General features: G+C 42.8%; 1 protein-coding gene across 2 annotated transcripts in view; it reads left to right on the top strand.

Annotated features, from left to right (window-relative positions):
• The first annotated feature begins 352 nt into the window (after positions 1-352).
• The window catches only part of tp53inp1 (tumor protein p53 inducible nuclear protein 1), a 33265-nt gene continuing 21224 nt past the window's right edge, over positions 353-12393 (top strand). Inside the window, exons 1-2 of one of the 2 annotated variants that reach the window (XM_041189338.1) lie at positions 353-605; positions 8031-8310. In XM_041189338.1, the coding sequence (XP_041045272.1) occupies positions 8193-8310 (118 nt within the window). In that variant the 5' untranslated portion in view covers positions 353-605; positions 8031-8192. Of the gene's footprint in view, positions 606-1372; positions 1724-8030; positions 8311-12393 lie in introns of those variants that run through there. The other variant, XM_041189339.1, reaches the window with a different exon arrangement.

Below are 12393 nucleotides of genomic sequence, written 5' to 3'. Positions count from 1 at the left end.
TCCTTCTATCTATATTTAAATAATATTTAAATAAAATGTAAACTATCGTCCATAACAATGCTTTATAACAGGGCTTTGCCGGGATGATACACGTAATATTTTGTTAAGTGTACATAAAATTCAAAATATTTGCAACTAATATTGAATCCGGACTCCCCATTTGAGGTCAACCTGCTTAGCAGGTTTGCTTGCTGTGCACCCCACCAGCCGCTAGACCTCACTCAACTTCCTCCTGGCTCCTACACCAGATCACGTGCGTTAGTGATAGAACGTACCCAGATGGGAGCGCTCCTGTGATTGGAGCGGAGGCGGCCGGGCGCGAGGCGGGGCATTGTGACGCAGGGCAGCGATCAGCTGTTGGAGTTCCACAACAATAACAATCCAGGGAGGTGAGAGCTGAGAGGAGCAAACAGGACATTCACCCGGAGACGCTCTCAAAAACACAAACAACAAAAAAAAGAGACCCTGCTGCAGCTCTTAATTAACTCTCTCTTTTGTTTTCTACCTCACACACAAAATATTTATAAAAAAGAAACCGAGCCGGAAATATTGTTTACATGCGAAAGAGCAGAAGAAGAAGAAGAAAGTGCAATACCTAAAGTCAGGCAAGTAGCATAAACTTTCCTTGCGGCTGGTTGCATTTTTCTCACAGACTCGATTCTCTTGAAATAGCCGAGGGAAGGTGCCAGAAAAGACAAAGCGAAGTGAACTACAATCGAGCAAAACGAACGGGTGCTATGGGGATAAAGTGTACTTTGTTAGATCGACCCCGTTTCTTTTTTTCACTGTTGCAGGGCCGAGTCGTGCTAATCAGCCAATGTTGACCCGACCACCGAAACCTTTATGTCTGGTATCGTTCAGCCGCTCGGGTGTCGGTTTACTCGATCTCTCTCCCCCTCCCCCCCCCCCCCCCCCCCCCCCCGCCAACTTAAAGCCAAGCGTCCAGCTGGGCGCTTTAAAATGCTTACGTTAGCTTTTTAAGGCGTAACTAAACAGTCTTGAACGGGGCTCTGCGGTTTTTCGAGATGATGAGGTTAGAGACATTTTGCTATTGCTGGCTGGAGCTTGTGCGGATGTTTGTTTTCCTGCATGGAATGTTTAATGACCGGTTAATCAGTATTGCTGCTTTTTTTAAAGCAATTTTTAAATATTTGCTGAGTCAATAGTTCAGTTGTGTTTGGTTTCACAGCAACATGTTATCGAAATAAATTCAAGTCACTTATGTGGATTATTTATGGTAGAAGGTGACTTAGTGCTGTTGGAATGGAACTCTTCTCGACAAACAAAGAATTGGACCATTAATACGATTAATCTGTTAATCTATACTGTAGTGATTAATTTCTTTTGCACACACACCAGAAGCCTCACATTGTGGTGTGGTGGAGGGAACCTGACTGAAGGGATTCCGAATCCAGGCGGTTGCTGCTCGAGTTCCCTCTTCCCCTGATTCGGCAGAACTCCGTGATGTCACAATGGGATCTGGCATTCAGTCCCTGGGATTTTGGAGTGTAGCCAGCCGGTGCCATGGCAATCCTGGGGCTTCTTCCATCCTCGGCCAAACGTGCTACTTGGGCACATTTAAAAGTACTTCGTTACACAGATGCTGCTGGGTGACACAGTGGACTTACTTTGCCCAGCAATGTAGTCAGGCGTTGCAGTAATTGCTTGAAAAGTTTGTATCATCAGCTGAACCCAATATTGGATTAATGCCAGTAATCCTCTGGTAGGCATCTGGTCCTTTTTATTTTTTTAGAAATTATAATTTCTACTAGTTATTGTGATTTATAGAATGTAAGGCCTCATGTGGCACAAAGTTGCCATCCATGCTAAATTACATAAGAATTACTGGCCACAGATTCTCAGGATAATATTGTGAACAAATTTAATCAAGAGCATTTGGAAAATGCCTTCTAATATACAGAAATCATGATATTCCCTGTATAAAATTTTAAATGCACTTTCACTCTCTACCAAATGGCATGGTATAGTACTGTTTGCCAAATCACTAGATAGGATCAGATAATCATTCAGTCCATTGCAGCTGCATTGACTCTGCAACATCCAGCTGTTACTTGAATGAATCCAGAGTTTTTGCTTCCCACCACTTTAACCAGAAGTCCATACTATGCATTGATCATTCTTCACTTAGAGGAAGGACATTGCAATCTGATAATATTCATTGTAAACCCCCAGAAAGAAGGTGAAAAAAAGAAAAAGCTTTACAGAATAATACCTGCTACATCACCACCACTTGTTGGTTCCCCTTCAAGCCACAAACCATCTTAGCTTGAAACTATATCACAGTTCCTTCACTGTCGCTTGGTCAAGATCCTGGAACTCACTTCCTAACAGCATTGTGGATGTAACTACACCACATGGACTGCAGCAGTTCAAGAAGGTGGCTCACTATAACCTTTTCAAGGATGATTAAGGATGGGCAATAAACACTGGCCTAGCCAGCAATGTCCACATCCCATGAATGAATTTTAGAAATGTTGATACTCATTATTTGCAAAGCTACTTCAGAGTATCATTTTCCAATATAAACTAATTTATTGAGTCATTCATTACTACAGGCTAATATTTGTGATGTTATTACTGTAAGTGTGTTGCAAAATAATTAAACGCAAATTGTAATTTTTCTATAAATGGGGCATCATTAAGGCTCCAAGGTTTGCTAGATGTGACATTTCTAGCCTTGCCTCCTCATTGTGAGATACCAGAACCTCTGCTAGTCTCTTAATCATGGAGTATCCTATATTGGGAGTTAAGAAAAGTTGTATCCATTTAGTATTTCTGTTAATAAGTTTGAGATTGGTCTCAAGGGTAAGGACTTCCATTTCTATAATGCCTTCCATGGCTGCAGGATGCCCCATAACACTTCCCAATGAAGAATCTTTCTATTTGTAGTCACTGTTATAGGAAACTGTGAAAAGTCAATTTATACAAAGCAGCCTCCTACACACAACAATGAGATAAATAGTCAGAAATCTGTTTTAGAAATGGTGGCTGAGGATACATATTGGCAGTACACTGGGAGAATGCCCCTGCTCTTTGAATAGTGCTAGAGGATGTCCACCCAAAGAGGATAGATGGGGCCTCAATTTGAACATTTCATCCAAAGGACAACACTCTCTTAGTACAGCATGAAGATACTTTGTTGCAATTCATTGACTGTAAACTTCTTTGGGATGTCTGGTAGTTATGAAAGGTGCTATATAAATGCAAGTCTTTCTTTTTAAGGTGTCAGCCCGGATTAAGTGTTCATGTCTCTGTTGTGAGGCTTGAATACTGAGTGCTACCACTGAGCCAATGCTGACACCTAATCTGTTGCAAGAGGTTAAAAGACAAAGAAAATGTAGCAGCTTAAATTTGAAATAAAAATATAGTATACTGTAGTTACGTGGTTTCTGAATAGAGAAAAGATCAATTTAATGTTTTGGGTATCGCCTTTTGTCATAATTGGAAATCAGAAAATGAGTAATCCTTTTATAGGGCTGAACAAAACAGTTTGATCAACAGGTTAAAAAAAGAAAGGTATGCGAACTCTTACCTGAGGTAGTGTAGCCTGTGAGAAAGTTTAATTAAAAAGCTGAAAAGAAGTGAGGGTAAAACTTGCTGGATGATAGACAACTATCTCAGCAAGGCATTGATACAAGAAACAAAGAAAAGGATAAAAATGAGGTCAATGCAGGAAACAGACGAGAAAGGCAGGAAAAACAGTTATTATGAAGCTGCTAATATTGTTGTCCAAATTAGAGGTCTTAAAATGGTACAGGGAAGAATGTGTTCCAGAAGGGTAAGATGCTTACAATGCAATCATGCCGTTTGGCCTCCCCAGTCTATAGGATACTGCATGTTCAGCAGAAAATGCAGTATATTAGATAAAGATGGGTATCATTTTGTGAAATATATATTTAAGCATCTCAGCAGTTAGGTTTTTAAGCTATTTCTCACCTATTGCAGTGCCACACAGTGTCTCCCAGACCTGGTCCTAGTTCTACACTATTCCTGATTTCTGGGGCAGGAACAGGCTGACATGATCGGTCTGCTGAGACAGTCCTGTTTGTGGATTTTGGGTAGGAGGTAGAAGCTGGCTGTCCGAGGTTGGGAGACTGAGGTTGGAAGCTGTGGAACGAAGATCTCCAGAGGAGATGAGGTCAGTAATAGTCCTGGAAACAATGGCTTGATGTTCAGTAGTGGGGTCATGGTCCGGGAGGAGGTAGGAGGGAGTGTCTTCTTCCTCCTACCTCCCCCTGGACCATGACCCCACCACTGAACATCAAGCCATTGTTTCCAGGACAGTTATTGACCTCATCTTCTTTGGAGATCTTCGTTCCACAGCTTCCAACCTCAGAGTCTCCCAACCTCCTACCCAAAATCCACAAACAGGACTGTCCCGGCAGACCGATGATGCCACTTTCAAAAACAGTTCCTCTGACATGTCTTCCTTCTTCCTTAACCAAGGTTTTCCACCCACGGTGGTTGACAGGGCCCTCAACCATGTCCGGCCCATCTCCCGCGCATCCGCCCTCACACCTTCCTCTCCCTCCCAGAAACATGATAGGGTCCCCCTTGTCCTCACTTATCACCTCACCAGCCTCAGCATTCAAAGGATCATCCTCCGCCATTTCTGTCAACTCCAGCATGATGCCACCACCAAACACATCTTCCCTTCACACTCGGGTGGCATTCCGCTGGGATCGTTCCATCCGGGACACCCTGGTCCACTCCTCCATCACCCCCTACACCTCAACCCCCTCCCATGGCACCTTCCCATGCAACCGCAGAAGGCGCAACACCTGCCCCTTTACTTCCCCTCTCACTGTCCAAGGACCCAAACACTCCTTTCAAGTGAAGCAGCATTTCGCTTGCACTTCTCTCAATTTAGTCTACTGCATTCGCTGCTCCCAATGCGGTTTCCTCTACGTAGGAGAGACCAAACGCAGACTGGGTGACCGCTTTGCAGAACACCTTGGATCTGTCCGCAAGCATGACCCAGACCTCCCTGTCGCTTGCCATTTCAACACACCACCCTGCTCTCATGCTCACATGTCTGTCCTTGGCCTGCTGCAATGTTCCAGTGAAGCTCAACGCAAAATGGTGGAACAGCACCTCACCTCCCAACTAGGCACTTTACAGCCTTCCGGACTGAATATTGAGTTCAACAATTTTAGATCATGAACTCTCTCATCCATCCCCACCCCCTTTCCGTCCCCCCTTTTTTCCAATAATTTATATAGATTTTTCTTTTCCCACCCATTTCCATCATTTTTAAATTTATTTCCATCCATTGTTTTATCTCTACCTTTTAGCCTATTTCGATCCCTTCCCCCCCCCATCCCACCCCGACTAGGGCTATCTGTACCTTGCTTATCCTTTCTACCCTTAATGTCACCTATTAGCACATTCCTTAGATAATATCACCACCTTCGACACCTCTTTGTCCTTTAGTCTGACATCTTTTGGCTACATACACCTATCACTGGCCCTCTATCCAGCTCTACTTGTACCACCGCCCCACACCCCCTTCCCCCCAAACCAGCTTATACTTCACCTCTCTTCTATTTCTCCTTAGTTCTGCTGAAGAATCATACGGACTCAAAACATTAACTGTGTTCCTCTCCGTAGATGCTGTCAGACCTGCTGAGTTTTTCCAGGTATTGGTATAATGGAGACTCGAACAGTTTCTTTTTCGCCTTCACAAACTTTGAGGCCCACTGGCATCGGTAGTGCCCTTTCATTTTGATGAACCAAAATGATTGGATTTATTTGTTTCAAATGGACTAAAATCACCAAACTTAAATCTTTCCTTGTGCACAATGGAAGATGAAGTTTACATTCCTGAGAAGAAACTGGATATTAGAGACCAGTCTTGAAGACTGATCCAGCCTTTCCTGTTGATCGAGTTCATCCTTTATTGGTACCGCCTGTTGAAATATTTTCTCATGTTATATAAAATCAGAAACATTGTTTCTCACCTGCATCCTTCTTTTGAAATGTTTGATTTCTTAGTCCTAATTTGACTTGGACGTTTGTACAACTTGTATTTTAAGACAACATTTTCCAGCTTCCTTTATTTTAACCATCATCCTTTTTCACAACACTTTATCATTCTTGTACTTTCTTCTGTATTCAACTTTTTCTAGTAGGAAAGTTTCTTTCTTAGTCTTTTCTATCAACTGGAAGTTGTTTTTTTTTACTGTCACTCTACTGTAAAGTTACCATAGCAAAGTATCCTGCAAGATGCATGACTGTGTTTGTGCACAAAGGATTGCAAAACAATATAGTTATGTTATATTCCATGCACAAGTGTGTTATAGTTTGAGTAAATAAAAGCCCAAATGCTAAGCATAAAGTTTCTGTTGTGGCACAGGTACAACCTGGCAACCAAAATACTTGTATTTTGAACAAGTGTTTTCCAAGCTGGCTATTCCAAGAAGTGGGCCTGAACGAAAGGCCTCTAAATATAACAAACAGGCTCTTTTAAACTTTCATCCAAGTCAGTGTTTCCTAATATTGCTATTGCATTAGTCCTTGCTAGTTATCATCAGTGTTCCATAGTTTGTAACAATCTGACTAATTGCTTGGTTTAATTTGAATTCCTTTGGGTTGAACAAGTTGACATTTTGCCAGGTTCAGCCATATTAATGCAAACAGTTCTTAAACGGATCATATGCAGAGTTCTCACCATTCTTCAGTTTTTAGCATGTTCACCCTGTACACTACTGGTTCTAATCAGTCATGAGTGATTGCCATTTCTTTTTAAGTCCTTAGACTATATAACATTGTGTAGTTTTCCATCCAGCACAAACAAAAGGAAATGGTATAATATCCAAAAATGACAGCAATTATTCTGAATAATTTTCCAAGCAGCATCCTCCTCAGCCAGTCTTGCAGTCTCCATTAAAGATAAATTGTCAAAATGGGGAATCTTTACTTTTAGCAGTTATAAGTCATGTACAGTGATAGAATCCACCTCACTCACTAAACCTCTTGAGGGAAAGCTATTCATAATTACTCTACATGCTCCAAATATTATTAAACAAATGTATTGTTCTGAATAAAAAAAGTCTTGTGATTTTACTCTCATTTTCTTCCTAAGGATGTGCCCTTATGCTGGGGTATGGTTCCGTGGATGTTGGCTATTTTCTGATACATTACACATGTGACTGCTGTAGGCATGTGAACCTGAGTATCAGCAGGCTTGGCCATGAGGTTATCACAATCCTGTTCTCACCTGAGAGTCATATGTTCGTGTTCTAGAAAGGGTCACTGTGTTTCAATGAGAAGAAAACCTGGTTGATTATTTCCTTCCACCTCCTAGCTGAGGAAATGCTGGGACCAGTTTTGGTCTCTGTCCTGCAACTCCAACAAAGACCAACTGTTCTGATCTGCATTTCTTCATCATCTGAGAAACCCTAAGAAAGGGGGAGATGGTGGCATTGCAGTAATGTCACTAGACTAGTAATCTAGAGGCCTGAACAAATGGTCTGGGGTCACTGGTTCAAATCCCACCACAGCAGCTAGTGAAATTTTAATTCAGTTATTAAAATCTGGAATTGAAAGCTAGCCTTAGTAATGGTGACCATGAAACTATAATCAATTGTTGTAAAAGCTCATCTGGTTCATTAGTGTCCTTTTAGGGAAGGAAATCTGCCACTTTTACTTGGTCTGGCCTACATGTGACTCCAGACCCACAGCAATGGCACTTAACTGCCCTCTGAATGGCCACTCAATTCAAGGGCAATTAGGGATGGACAACAATTGCTGGCCTTGCCAGTGATGCCCACACCTCATGAGAGAATTTTAAAAATGAAGAATAATTTGCATTGAAGAAATTCACACTTTGTCAATCTAAAGACTGACTTTAACATTAAAAGTTTTGTTGCTTTACTACGGTGTAAGCTTTTTTAGTTTTTAGAGTACATAGGCTTTTTTAGTTTGTGAAGTATTACTGTTTATTTCTTTTCATTTTATCCTGTTTCATTTTTCCAGTCTTTAATATTTTTGTAACATTTTTTCCACAGAGATAAATGAAAATTTATATTTCTTCACTGTATGGAATTTTGGAATTATATGCATTTTGAGCACTCACAGATCTACTTCCTTGTGCCACTAAAGTGATTAGTTGCTCTATTCAGTAAATCACCACTGTATAACAGCAGAAGTACCTGACCTTTTACTGAGCTATGTACCAACGTTTCTCCAGTATGTTGTTTGGAGTGATTGACCATGCTGAAAATGAAAGTCAGGAGCCTGAGATTAGTGAAAAGGAGGATGACGAATGGATTCTGGTTGATTATATAGGTAAGACAATTTAGTACAGAACACAAATTAATATGCATAAATGATCTATGATATTTTATATTAGTGATTATTTCAACATTAACCTGCCTTCTTTATACTTATTAAAGTACCATGATCAATATGGAAATGATTACTTTTTGGTATTATAAATCAACTAACAATGATCGAAGTTTTTGGAGCAGTTTGAAGCATCTTTTCAAATGACAATTTTGTGAATTTAACCACATCAATGCTGCATTTTGTATGACAAGATTTTACATAATTGTTATTACTCTAGAGTCACAGCTTGGGTATTTCTTAAATTTTCAGTTGAACTAAGTGCCACAATGGCTGACTGTACCATATAACATGTTTGAGTCATTAAAAGCTAGAAAAGGTACAATTTGATTGCCAATCTTTGCTGAGTTAACTATTATTTGTCAAGAGTGGGAAGGGCTTTAACAATTTGTCCCTGGGCTGGGAAGGACAAAGAAAATCCTTCTGATAGGTAATCCCTGTTTGGAAGGTGTAGTTGGGGATAAAAAGTAAAGTCAATGTCAGCAGTAATAGCTAGGCGTACACTTGAAGGATAGCTACATGGCCAAAGTACTAAAGCAGTTCTTGTACCAGGGGATCTGTATGCCAATACGAATCCTTAGCTACTAGAGAGATCAGCAAACTAGATTGAGGAGGGAGAGTCACAACACACTTTTCATGCAGAAACCATACCAAAACAGCTCAAAATTAACAAGAAATAAAATTTCTTCAAGCGCCTTAAACCAAGGTGACTTGACTAACTACCATTAAGTCAATCAAATAATCTCTCTCAAAATACTGGGTGGAATTTTCTGCTTCCACCAGCAGCGGAAATCATGGCAGGCGGGGGCACTAAATTTAGCATGTTGGAAAATGTCAGTTTCCTGCCGGTAGAAAATTAGTTTGGAATTTTGTTCTCCCGACTTTGGCAGGTTAAAGGCAGGTTGAGCTTCCCGTTGATCTATGTCGGGGACCATATTTGCATTCATTTGAATCTCATGAGTGTTCATTAAAAGGCCAACTCATCGGAATTGTGTTCCCCTCCAAATTAAGTGTCCCTCCATTGGAGAATTAGAACAGCCTGTTTCCCGACTGCATAGAAATGGCGTGCACCTGGTGAGCTTCACTTTATCAATAACTTTGTGGTCAGTAGTGGTTGCTTTCACCTACCTTTAAGATCGTTGCTGTGAGATTTCAGGTGCCTGTATCACAAGCTGTGCCAAGGCTGGGCATGGGAGGCAAGACCAGCAGGGAGTGGGGAGATGGAATCAGGACTGGCAGTGGCAGGGGGAAGACCGAGCCAGTAGTTAGCAGGTTGTGGGGGTGGGGGCGGGCAGGGGGAACGACATGTGAGGGGGAGGGGGAAGACAGAGACAGCAAGAATCTGCGACTGTCCTGGGGCTGACGCCCCGCTGTCAGAGGGTATATTGCAGAGACTATCCTGGGGCTGAGGCCATGATGTCAGGGGGGCATTTTGAAGAGGCTGTCTTGGGGTTGTGCAGGCCAAGTTAGAGGGCTCTGCATGCCATGCATGTCTTGATCTCCATCTTGGCCATTCTGGGAAGTGACAGTCATGCACAGTATGGTATCAGTCACATAAAGAGTTTGGTCCTATGGGTTAGAGTCATGGTACTGAGAGGCAGGTGACAGAGTAATTCTCAGTGAAGGATCTGTATTCTGTAAGTCGATAGCTGAAAAGTCATGGGGGAGTGGTATTGGATGGTCTCTTGGAGGAGGTCCCAGAAAGTCAGGGTGCATGTGGCTTTGAGAAGGGTAGGGGTCAGGTCAACAAAGACACGGGGACATGAACACTAAAGGGTTTGCGGCGAGAACAGGACTATCCACCAGGATAACGATGGGTTCAAGAGTAATGGGGGAAGGCTGGATAGTGATAGGCAGATGGGGAGTTAGAGGCCAGTGAGTATGGAGTAGGATGAAAGGAAACTTGATGGGTGATAGGTGGAGGTTGAAAGCTTGTTTCCTAGACAAAGATCAGCAGCATCATTTTTGAGCACACCATGCAATGACACAGTTCGAAAAACAAGCTAGAGAAAAGTTGGCTGTGGAGAAGTCTCAGAGCGTATGGGAGGAGGTCAGCACAGCAACTCTTGGCCGGTTTGAAGGGGCACCCATAACTGTCCTGCTCAAACCGAGAGCATGACTCGGTTGAGTGCTGGACTTGATCTAATACACAATGAATGACCTTGGCTGCTTTAGAAACAGTGGGCATTCAGGCAAGAACCCATTAGGTTTAGTTGATGTGGTGCATATAGTCTCAATGGACATCTGATCCTTACAGAGGCATGTCAGAATGGATGAAGAGTCAAAGTGTAGAGGCAACATGGGCTCTACAAACCTCCATGCTCCCAGTGCAAGCGAATAGCATTCAAGGCACCATTCTGGCACTCGGGACGCAGCATCTACATGGAGATAAGCGAATGACAGTGTCATGGGTGCCTTTGCTTGCCTAGAGTTATGGTAGCTCATATTTGTCAGATTCTCCATGAGGAGCTCACGCCACAAGGACTGGGAGGGCAGGTTGCTTTGAAGGTTACCACCTCACAACTTTTTTGTCTGAGGATCCTTCCAGGGCTCCAGTGGGGACCTTTTGCGGATTCTCTCAATTGTTAACACAAATGAATAGGCGACGTGACCAATGCCCTTTTCAATAAAGCTCACTATTATGTGCAGTTCTACATATGAAGTAAGCCAGGCTGCCAGGGCTGTGGGATTCACTGCAATCTAAGGCTTCCCGCAAATGCAGGGTGTCATTGACTGCAAACATGGCCTTGAGAACTCCCTGACAGTAGCCTGTGAGATGCCTTAATGGAAAAGGATTTCACTATCTGAATGTCCAGCTAAGTTGTGCTCACAAAGTTGATCCAGCCTGTTTGTGCTAGGTACCCAGGGAGCTCACATGACTCATACATCTTGAGTCACTCCCAGGTGGCAGAGGCATTTGAGGGAGCCAAGCACTTAGAGGGTTGGCTCCTTGGTGATAAAGGGTACCCCCGACGACATGGCTAATGACGCCCATTCAATGTCCACAGAGTGCTTCTCAGGAGAGATACAATGCTGCACATTTAGCCAAACGGTCCTTAATGGAGCAGACTATTGGCCTCTTAAAGATGCATTTCAGATGTTTGGACCAGTCAGGTCAGAACGACTCTTCAATACTCACCACAGAGAGTGCCCCACATCATTGTTGTTTGCTGTGCCCTGTACAAACTAGTATTGCCACAGGGAGACATGGAGGAGTTACGCATCTCCTTGGACAAGGAGGACATTGAAGGGGATGACTTTGAAGAGGGCAAGGATTCAAACCTTCCACATGAGGATGCCATTGCACAGGCATGATGCAGCAAATATGCCCATGAAGACTTCAGCTACAAGGTTCCAGGAGGAATAAAGTAAAGACAAGTTGTCACAAGTGCAGTTCTCTTCATGCTTCAAAGCAGGGGACACAGCAACACCTTCAGTGTCATCTTCAACATGTCACGAAAGATCAACAATCTCTCAATGATCACTGAGGAAGCACAAGTCACCTTTAACCTTATCAATGGGGTCATCCTTGGAAAGTGCAGTAGCCTAGGGACCATGTTCTGCCTGTAGAATGTGCTTAGCACTCCACTAGCACCCATCCTTGAGCAACTACGCAGTCCTTTCAACCATGTCGCCAACAAGTCAGTGGCCATGGCATTCTTCAAGAAGCTGAAATGCTATCACACGCCCAGATGCACTCATGCCTGCATGACGGCAGCTTAGCAAGGTGGTTTTAAGACAAAAAACACTTGTCAATGGTTAGTGCTTGACTGACTCGAGGGAACTACATCCAGCAGCATCTCTCCAAACACCAGCTCTCATGCATGAATAATGCAGAGGCCGCATCTTAATATTGAGCCTTAAGAGCCTCAACGCAGTGACCTGCAACACGGCAGCATGCACCCAAAGCTGCGAGTTACGTTAGCATTGTCCTCAGATTGGTTCAGCAGGATTATCGTGTGATTATTGACACACACTCTGCATTTGTCAGAAGCCTGCCAAGTTTACATCCTGCATTGTCTTGCC

The sequence above is a fragment of the Carcharodon carcharias genome, chromosome 6 (assembly GCF_017639515.1).
Source record: "Carcharodon carcharias isolate sCarCar2 chromosome 6, sCarCar2.pri, whole genome shotgun sequence".
NCBI lineage: Eukaryota > Metazoa > Chordata > Chondrichthyes > Lamniformes > Lamnidae > Carcharodon > Carcharodon carcharias.
This window is presented reverse-complemented; position numbering and strand designations above follow the sequence as displayed.